The sequence below is a fragment of the Leptonotus elevatus genome, chromosome 20, assembly GCF_054856555.1.
Source record: "Leptonotus elevatus isolate MCC_2025b chromosome 20, RoL_Lele_1.0, whole genome shotgun sequence".
Lineage (NCBI taxonomy): Eukaryota > Metazoa > Chordata > Actinopteri > Syngnathiformes > Syngnathidae > Leptonotus > Leptonotus elevatus.
Genome location: NC_141258.1, coordinates 5,579,212 through 5,589,481, shown reverse-complemented (window position 1 = coordinate 5,589,481; position 10,270 = coordinate 5,579,212). Strand labels below are relative to the sequence as shown.

Here is a 10,270-nt window from a genome sequence, read left to right as displayed (position 1 = left end):
CAGGTTTATCGTATTTTCTGCCATCTACTGGAAAAACGGCTTGAAGGTGCTTTCCGGGCCAGTTCGTCACAGGTCGACTGAAGGTCGTAATTATAGGTGCCCGAAAGAGTCTTTACTGTAAATAGCCGACAGGGCCACTTGTCAGCCAAGATGTTCTTGTATTGAATAGAGAGAGGAGTTATTTTTAACCTTGTAGTCATTTTATGAAATATTTGTAATCCGCTCACATGCTTTTTTTTTTAATTATTTTACATTCGGCCTGCACATTGGTCTGTAATTTAAATATTTATTTTTAGAAGACAGAGAAAAGTAGCGCTAGCAATACTAAGCTAGCACTGTAAAGAAATCAACATTAACCACGGCGTTTACGTTGGATGCACAATACGACTAAATGCTATCAGTTTGAGAGGTGTTTTTTTTTTTTTTTTTTTAATGTAGAAATAACGTTGAACCTGTTTGACTGCCTTCAAGTTGTATTGCATAACATTGTAACTGAACCTCATTATCATATGTTCTCTGAGCGCACTTTTCTCTACCAGTTAAGCCCCCGGAAACCGCTATCAAGGTCAGCCCCCCACCTCATAAACACACAGGCCTACAGGCATCAGTAGCATTCTTCCATCCTGCACACATGCCCCTGTCACTCACCCGCTCACCCACTTATGTTGCCGCTGTGTCCTCTCGCTCAGTCACTTCTTCTACTTCACCTCCAGCTTTGACCACTTCTGTGGCTTTTAAGCGACCTTAGAGGTGGAATTCAAGTGGATGTGTCAAGATGACACCAGTAAAAAGCTGGGTGGGATGCTTGCTCCTGGTGCTGCTGCTGTTGTGTCCAGACCCGGCCAGGGCTCGAGACCTCGCGGAGACAGCCGCCATTGGCGGAGCTGTGGAAGAGCAGGCTGCGGATGAATGGGGTGATTGTAATGATATGCATTTTTAGACTTCTCAATTTGCACTCATTGTTAAAATGCGGCTTAATGATTAGCACATTTAAATTGTACTACTGTTCAATTTTGCAGTCGAACTATTATGTGGCCATATGCATATTAACAGCTTCATATTGTCAAAAATAATTCGTTTTTACTATCATAGACAATCAATAATACTATACATTGCACAAAGTCTATATTTATTACCACACCAACATCTTAATCTGTTCTTTGTTTTTGTTTAAAGTTCCTTTTAATTCCTTGTCAATGCTGCTCTTTGTTTGTTTTGTTCTGTCAATATTATTAATTTTAAATTCCTCTTACGGGATGAATAAAGTGTCTTGTCTTTGTATCTAAGAGGAGCAGGAGGTGGAAGCAGAGGGAGACTTAGATGATGGGGCTGAAAGGAATGGAAAAGAAGAAGAAGAGGAGCAGGGAGAAGATGAGGTTCAGAATGAAGACGAAGGGGCTGAGGAGCAGCAACCCACTGATGACAAGTCTGAGGATGAAGGCAGTGAGACCGAGGAGGAAGACGACGGGGCTGACGACAAAGATGGCTTGACCGAGGAGGAAGACGATGAGGACGAGGAAGAAGATGACGAGGCCCAGGACGAAGATGGCTTGACCGAGGAGGTAGAGGGCGACGAGGCCGAGGAAGAAGACAGTGAAGCTAAGGAGGAAGCCGCCTTTGCTGAAGAGAAAGATGACGGTGAGGCTGAGGAAGAAGGCATGGAAGAGGCTGATGAGACTGAGGATGAAGAAGCTGCTGACATTGTAAAAGAGGAAGAAACTGAAAATGAGGAGGGGAAGGCAGAAATGGTAGAAGAGACGCAGGAGGATCCCACTGATGAAGATGATGAAGAGCAGGAGCCTGACAAATTTGAGGAGGACATGAGTGATCAAGGTGAATCATGTGTGTACTGTAATCACAAACTGTGACCAACAAGTGTTATGGCTACTATTAGGACATTTCTGAATTGGAGGACAGTTTAGGCACCAATATATATTTTAAAGACTAACCATTTTTTTGGTCCGTTTTTGGTCCTGTTTTCAAGAAAAACAAACTAAACCATCATAATTTGATTTGTGCAGCTTAATGGTAAACCTTTTACATGGTACAGTGCAGTATACTAAGTCACCCCCCCCCCCCCACTAAAAAGAATGCTAAATAAATCCTTTATAATTTAATAAATAAAGGTAAATCTGATTTTTTAATGCTAATTTAATTTTAAGGTCACTCTAGCTACAGAAACAAGAAATGAAAATCAATGCTAACGTTTTTGCTCAGCAGTATAGACCTATATGCTAGCTATGTTAGCTGCTGTGCTAACTGGTCAGAACAAACTTAAAAAAAAAAAAGGAAAAAAACGTTAATATGTACTTTTACAATCAAAGGAGTACAGGTTTATGTTAGTATGAGTGACACACTCTTTTATGACTGGAAATATGGTAAAAATGAAAAATAGAAAAGAGGACTTACACAGTAGGTCTACCATCAGCACAATTAGCTTGTTGATGTCAATTCTGCTAAGGCTAGTAGCTTCACTTCTTCTGGATGGCTAAATATGTTTTACTAACAGAGTTGCATATGTTAAAAGACACAACTTCAAAGCATAATTATATTTAAAGTATGTCTATCATTTCTACTTTGTGACCCCCAACTTTTGAAAAGTGGTGTATATTGATAATCTTAATTTGTTTCTACATTCACATTGTAGTTATATTTTTGCAATGTAAAAAAAACAAAAAACTATTATCATTATTATTATTATTATTATTATTGTTGTTGTTATTATACAACTGCCTTTGGTACAAAAATATATATATATATACTATTATTATTATTATTATTGTTGTTGTTGTTATTATACAACTGCCTTTGGTCCATCTGTTTGTTTTCCAACCTTGACGTAAACAAAAGCCAGTTCAGGAATGTGGTCACACTCACACTCAGTCCTAAAATAAATTGGCTTGTCGTGAAGTCGTTGCCACTGAGTGTTATCTGAACCGTTCCAGGTTTTGCTAGAACCACTGGGATAAAGTGGATCAATGGTAGCCTACTGGAAGGATGTGCACTATACATTGGTGGTTTTCCATACAGCACAGTTAAAAGTCAGCAAATAGCACTTGTATAGCAGAGATGGTGAGTTATTGTGACTTCAAAATGAGGCACTGACTTGATGACATAATTTTTGGGGTGGGAGGGGAGAAATAATTAAAAAAAAAATACACAATACAAGGGCACAACTATGTATACATTAATCAACGATAAGTCGAAAGTTTTTTTTAACACCTACCACGTTTCCATTTCAAAAACCAAAACATTGGTCAAACAGGTTATAATAACCAATAGCAAGCGCAAATTACTTCATATTTTTTCTCTTGATTGTATTCACATTTTCTTTAATAGTATATGCTGTCCCATGATGTTCTATTGTGTATGTAATATTGTGTTCTGTCCAATGTTCATCTATTGTAATACTGACATCATCATTGCATCCATATCTACCATTTAGAACCTGTGTTATATAACTCTGCTGTTGTTTCAGTAGATGAAGATGATGACTCAGCACAACAGCAGAGTGAGGAGGAGGCTTCTAAAGACACACCCCACTTCCACGCTGGCTCTTTGTGCAGCGTTTGCTCCATCTGCGAGGTATACAAACAAAGCAATCATGGTCATAAAACTGTTTATTTATTTTCAAACAACATTTCGTGTCCTGTGTGTAGCACTGTTCTCGTGACTGTGACAAGTGTCCATGTGAGGATGGAGATGTGTCGGACCACTGTGAGATCTGCCAAGTAAGCGTTTAGATACAGTGGATTTAAAAAGTTTACACACCCGTCTTCAAACATCAGGTTTTTGTGATATATTTTATTTATTTATTTATTTTAACATTTCAAACCTCCTTTTTTGTGTGATTTCACATCTTCCAGGAATGCCCCTCCTGTTACCTTTGCCCTATACTGTGTGACACCATTTGCAAACCAGGTACAGGATTCCTTCTTAAAAACACATTCACATTCCAACACATTTGTGACATTTCAGACATTCCTTAACATTTTTAATGTAAACATACCTTTTTTGTTCTTTTCAGGTGGTCTCGTGGATGAGCTTACCGCTTCCATATTTCAGTAAGACTCCTCTCTAATCACTTGTATGCCAAAACAAACAGCTTGGTAAATATACTATACTGTACTGTACATACAATGCAAATCCCAGCTGAGGACTGAAGCTCTCTTGTGCCTTTGCAGGACGGTGGCCTCTTTGCTGTAAACACACTTGCCTGAGTGTTGACTGAGACATGTCACCCCACCCTGGGTGAAATCAGGCACAATTTGTAAAAGGATGGAGAGCATGCCTCACTCTTCATCCTCAACGTGAGCATTGATTATTTGTACAAGACCTCAACAACGGTTGTGACAAATGACACCTATTTAGGTCAGAAATCTTGTTCATATTCATATCTGCTGATTTGTTATTTTTTTAATGGAGTTGTGTAGCAGAAGAGAAATGTCTTTCTTTCTTTTTTTTTTTCTTTTTTTTTTTACACACATGTGTTTATGGATCCTGAAAGACTTGTATTTGAGTTATGACAATGCAAAATAAAAATTATAATGCTCGTTTTTTTATACTGCTTGAAGACAAGCTGTAGTACAAAATAAATTATTAGGGTCACACAGAAAGGAGAAAAATACATTTATAATGTCATAAAGGTAAAAGAAAAAAATCTGAATATTTCGCAAGTACTCTAACTAGATAAAATGGGATGTATATACGCATCAAGGTGAGAATTGTTGGAAATATTGCTAATATTTAATTTTCTTGAATGTATTGGCAGTGTTGCTATAACACTTGTGTAATTTGTAACCATTTTTGTTACTGTAGCTCCAACTATTTTATTTTTGTCAGAAAGAAAAGCAAAAAAGGGCGACAGCGGTCTGCTTTTCGGGGGGCTTTGGAAATTCCAAATTGTGATTAAAGTCAAAGTCAACCCTAAACATTTCGTGACAATAATATATGTGACCTCACTAGTCTAAACATGACATTCTGATAAATATTACATTTGTGGAATATGAGTTATGAAGCAAAATCCAGCCATTTATATCCATCTCAAGGGGCGGCCATTTTGCCACTTGCTGTCGACTGAAGATAAATAACATCAATGTTGCTCAGGAAACGACCAATCACAGCTCAACTGTTTTCTAAAGCTGAGCTGTGATTGGCTGTTACCTTAGACCTGCACATCATTGATGTCATTCATCTTCAGTTGACAAGTGGCAAAATGGCCGCCCCCTGAGATGGATTTTCCTGCTTAACTCATCATCCACTAACACAATATCCACAATATTTAGACTAATGGGGCTGCATAGAACATATTATTGTCAAAAAGAAAATAGGGGTTGACTTCCCCTTTAAAATGGGCACTGTGCTTAATACATGACATTTTGAGTTGAGAAGGCAGGCGCGGTTTAAAAAACAAAACGATTTTGTCTTTAAGCACCTTGATGCCGATGTGCGCAGAGATGCTGGCACTAATGCTTGAGTTAATCCCTACCATTAAAGGAAAATGCTAATTCATGGCCTGCCAAATCATGACCACGTTTGATCATCTGACGTTGGCAAATGAAACATTATATAACACGTTTGGTAATTGTACAAACCGGATAGACTTGTTGAGGCAAGGACAAAGAGGTTACACGCAATGACATCCTGCCTGCCATTTGCAAACTCCGCATCCTCCATCTCTGCTCTGGATATGTTCAAACCATCTCAGTCTGGCCTTTCTGACTTGATCTCCAAAGCCTCGAACATGTGCTGTCCCTCTGATGTACTCATTCCTGATTCTCTCCATCCTGGTCACTCCCAAAGAGAACCTCAGCATCTTCATCTCTGCCATCTCCAGCTGTGCCTCATGTCTTTTCCTCAGCGGCACTATCTCCCGACCAAACAACATGGCTGGTCTCACCACGGTTTTATCAACTTTTCCTTTCATTTGAGCTGAAACTCTTCTATCACACGTCACACCTGACACTTCCTGACCGTTCCAGCCTGCCTGCACACGCTTCTTCACTTCTTTTCCACCCTCTCCATTGCTCTGGACTGTTTTGTTTTTTTGTTTAAATCAAAATTTAAACCTGTTTTAGTTTGTGTGACAATGATTTGCTTTTCAGAGGTCTTGGGAAGATTCAAGCTTCCAATGAATTTATTGGACACGAAGGAATTTACGTTGTGATTTACGACATGACGTTTTCAGTTGAAAATTAGTTGAGTCGGCCATGCGAGGGCACATTGAACCGGTTTGTCGTAGTTAGTGCCTATGTACGTAAGCGATACTGGCACTACGGTTTGAGTACATTCTCATCATGAACTATGCGTCATTAAAAGGTAGGTGGTTCACATTGGCGATTAGCCTCCGGTCCAGTTTACAACGCCCTGTGTTTTCTGTGGTGAAAATTCTTCCAGTGGTTTTGCAAAAATGATAACCAACCAATTGTGGACTTGAAATCACCAACGAACCAGGCAGACCTGTTGATGAGAGGTACACCATGAATTGAGAACATTTTAATGAGTGAGAACATTTGAAGTTTTAATTTATCGTAAACAAGCATGGCAGAGTTTCAGTGACGTGATGACTACATTTGTACTAATTGGTTTCCACATTGTGATCAACAGTGGATACATGCTAACAAGTTCAACCTCATCAGCGTCTGTTCTTTGAGAACGAATTAGAAATTGATTCAGCTCCTTGCCGTGTCCTGTCCTAATAATATGCGTTATGGGCAACCAGTCAGTTAGCTTGTCAGTAGCACTTAGCTTGGGGGTGATGCCAGGGATCAGGTTTTTATATAATGTTTTTTTTTTTTAACAAAATAAAGTGTAATTAAATTGCACATTCACTACAGTAGTGGTGCTTTTATTGTCAGAGAGTGCGCCAAGAGAAAAAGCATGTATGGTGTGAGTTATACTGGCCCAAATACAGACATCGCGATCTTCGCAGCTGCATGCCAATCTCATAAAAAAAAAGGCAAATCCCATAAATGACTTGTAACAGGATGTGATGGTCAATGATTACCAGTGTCTTATTCATTCCCCTCCCCCTCTCAGACTTAAGTTCTTGATTTCAGTGTGTGTGTAAAAACAGAGGTTAGCTTGGCTATATTATGCACATTTCCAATCCATGATGTAGGCTATATGTGAAATTACAATCATCACCCCACTTGCTACCTGGTGTTTACAGTGGAAGAAAGTCGGCCTGCTCTAAAACGGTGTGTTCATTCAGAATATTTAAAACATATGAATGGCGTGAGAAGTGCTGACATGACCAAAAATGATTTACTGTTAAATAATTGAATAATGATTCTGCACAATCTGGCACACTCCCAGGAATGGAATGGAAGGTACAATCTGAGCTGTTTGTGACGTGAAAAACAAATCCCATTTGTTCCTTTTGATACACTCCCAGCAAAACATAAAAAAAGGTACAACCTTTTTTTAACCCTACCCAGTGTGTGTAATTTTGTGGGCACTGACTCACCTCTATGCACATTATTAAATTCCAGTGCTGGCCTACATACATGTCATTTAATTACTTAGGTCAGGTACAGTGCATCAACATTATTTCTCTTTTTCCACATGGTACATGCTTATTCCTATAGTTAAATAAAGGAGCATCATACCTTTGGTCAAATCTGACAATGTGCTCTATTACAAGTAAAATGAATGAATGAATGTAATGAACACATTTGCCTGTAATTTCTAACAAGGAAGATAAAGAGATCCATCTAACAATTTTTTTGTGTCTTCTCAGGAATGGAAAGATGCTTTAAAGTGTAGATAATAAATCATCTTTCCAATTGTTATCATGAAATAAAGTTCTTCTGTTGGGAATAAAGTTGATGCAATTCCTCTTACATTTTTAAATTTGTAATCTGTGAATTTAATTCTAATCCTTCTTTGTTGTTGTTCTAGTCTAATGGGTTCTGGTCTGATGAGTTCCAGACGTCATATTTGGAGATAACGAGGCGCCTCTAACAGTAGTTAAGGGATAGAGAAATATGTTGATGTCCTTGATTGAGCATCTTTGGCGAGATAAGAAATGGCAAACAAACAAACAAACAAACAAAACCTGAAAAAAGAAGGTCATGTTTCCTGTGTGCTCCTTAATCTAACGTAATGGAGTTTGACAGCTGTGCAATTGAATGGACAAAACCCGCCCAAATACAGGAGTGCCAACTTGTGGCGTCATTGCAAAACACTTGTGGCGGTAATTGCTGTCAAATGTGCACCAACAAAGTATTGTTAAAGAGTGTATTACTAATGTACAATTTGTTTTTCATTTTTATCCTTTTATTCGTATTTGCAATAAGTAGTAGACACCTTTCCTAAACAATGTGCCGTCTGGCTTCTTGGAGAAACTGCTAATTTTTCATCTTTGTTTGTTTCAATGTCTTTATTCTTTGTCTGCTACCGGTTCACATGTCACACTCGATGTGTTTTTAGCAACGCACAGGTAAATACGCACAGGACGTGCAGTGATGAGATGATTTGACTTTGCGTGACAGCCAGGCAAACCTGTTTAATTGGTGAATGTAAACAGCAAGTTCTCAACTCAACAAATTACCCTAGCATGATATCAGAAAAAAATGTCATCGCTATAATGTATGTGGCTGTTAGGAGTGTTAAACAAAATCGATTTGGCAATATATATCAATCTTACAGTTCATAAATTCTCGAATGGATTCTAAATGCGGCCGAATCGATTTTTGATGGAAATATTCAACAAAACGTCTTACTTTGGGTTAGGATTCACACTTTAAGCATGGAAGAATGTTCTATTAATGGAACATTAAGCCTACATATTTTATTTCAGGGCTGTTCAAACATGAAACAGAATGCAACCTGTTTGTTAAATACAGTAGCTCAGTTATAAGCCTGAAGTTTCAGATAAATAAATACATTTTCATACAAATCATACAGTGTACATGTACAAGTTTACTGATGAGTATTTTCTAAATTTGAGTTAAAATAAAGATTTTTTTTTTTTAGCAATAATCAATTTATAGATTTGTATGGGGATTAATCGGCATCGAATCAAATCGTGACCTATGAATCGTCAGGTACTAGGCAATTCACACCCCTAGTGGTTATCAAATGTTTTGTAAACAGAGATGATTGTGCAATGTTTGAAACATTGCGCCAGGATTGGGTTTTGAATGACAAAAATAATGAAGACCAAAAATCTGCTAATTCAAAGCATCAATAAATATTACTGGGCTCTTAATAAGGTAAATGTTTGGTTGTTGTTTTATTAGGTCCTTTTCTAATCGCAATGACATGATACAGAACACGGCCTCTTTTCTCAAATGACGCCTGTTATGTTGTTGGGCCTGTGCATAATCCCGAGAGTATCACTTTGCTTCTCAGGTGTCAGTTTACGAAAGAATTTAAAGAGTAGCCTTGTGTTCAAACATGGTCCAATGCACTGGAACACTCGGCTTTAGCGGGACTTCACTGTTTGTTTATGTGGGCTATTGTGGCCTCCTGCCTCAAAGGAAGCTATACCATGTCCTTTATTGTTGTGGTTTACAAAGTCTTTGTCGTTATTTTTGTAGACCACCAAACCGTAACCGGTCAAGTGAGTTTTTGTACAAAATGGAATTTCTAAGTACATTGTGAAACAAAACAAAAAAACCCCAACTGAGCCTACACACAGAGAAAAATGCTGCATCTGATTTTAAGATAAACTTACTTATAATCATTCATCAAAAGTGAAGTCAACCCTGAAAATTGTCTTTACAGTAATATGTCCTAAATAGCCCCACTAGTTAATACCGTTTGTGGAATAATAATTAAATAGCAAAATCCACCAGTTTTTGTCTATCACAGGGGGCGGCCATTTTGCCACTTGTTGTGGACTGAAAATTACATCACAGTTGCTCAAGGCTTAGGTAACGACCAATCACGTTTCACCAGTTTCCTGAGTCTGGTCATGTGACGTTCGCAAGCTGAGCTGTGATTGGTCGTTACCTTTGCCCTGAGCAACTCTGATGGCATTTTCACAAACACAGTATTAATCAGAATGCCGTTTAGACTAGTGGAGGTGGCACGTACAACATATTCTTGTAAAGAATTTTAAGGGGGGTTGACTGCTAGGTACGAATAAATATCTGGCAGATAAAAAAACAAGCAGATTTTGCCTTGTTTAAATGATCATTTTGCTTAACCTGGAATCTGGCTTCCTTCCTCAGATCTTATTTGACTCCTGTACGCAGATCGGCTATAGTTAATGTTTTGGCTACGACGTGTAATTCCATCTTGGGTCATTGTCTCACTTTAA

General features: G+C 38.3%; 2 protein-coding genes across 4 annotated transcripts in view; one reads left to right on the top strand and one right to left on the bottom strand.

Moving 5' to 3' along the window:
- LOC147156596 (chaperone Ric-8A) overlaps positions 1-2,482 on the bottom strand; it is a 33,123-nt gene extending 30,641 nt beyond the window's left edge. The window contains exons 1-2 of the mRNA XM_086064962.1: positions 2,410-2,482; positions 649-884 (exon numbers count right to left, since the gene is read on the bottom strand). The gene's annotated coding sequence lies outside the window, so the exon portion shown is untranslated. The remainder of the gene's footprint in view (positions 1-648; positions 885-2,409) is intronic.
- On the top strand, positions 8-4,553 carry LOC147156595 (uncharacterized). 3 transcript variants are annotated; one of them, XM_086064967.1, is made up of 7 exons: positions 8-914; positions 1,288-1,833; positions 3,482-3,585; positions 3,660-3,731; positions 3,867-3,921; positions 4,028-4,064; positions 4,185-4,553. In XM_086064967.1, the coding sequence occupies exons 1-7, from the start codon at positions 776-778 to the stop codon at positions 4,204-4,206; spliced, it is 975 nt and encodes a 324-aa protein (XP_085921093.1). In that variant the 5' UTR covers positions 8-775; the 3' UTR covers positions 4,207-4,553. The 3 variants fall into 3 exon arrangements, with proteins under 3 accessions (XP_085921093.1, XP_085921092.1, XP_085921094.1); XM_086064966.1 differs by having other exon boundaries at positions 3,479-3,585; XM_086064968.1 differs by having other exon boundaries at positions 3,479-3,585; positions 4,028-4,109.
- Positions 4,554-10,270: the final 5,717 nt, after the last annotated feature.

Bases quoted from the DNA above. Each gene is read 5' to 3' on its own strand.
- LOC147156595 (XM_086064966.1), top strand. From the start codon at position 776: ATGACACCAGTAAAAAGCTGGGTGGGATGCTTGCTCCTGGTGCTGCTG. The intron at 915-1,287 runs GTGATTGTAATG...TTTGTATCTAAG, and splicing joins GCAGGCTGCGGATGAATGGG to AGGAGCAGGAGGTGGAAGCA. The intron at 3,922-4,027 runs GTACAGGATTCC...TGTTCTTTTCAG, and splicing joins TGACACCATTTGCAAACCAG to GTGGTCTCGTGGATGAGCTT.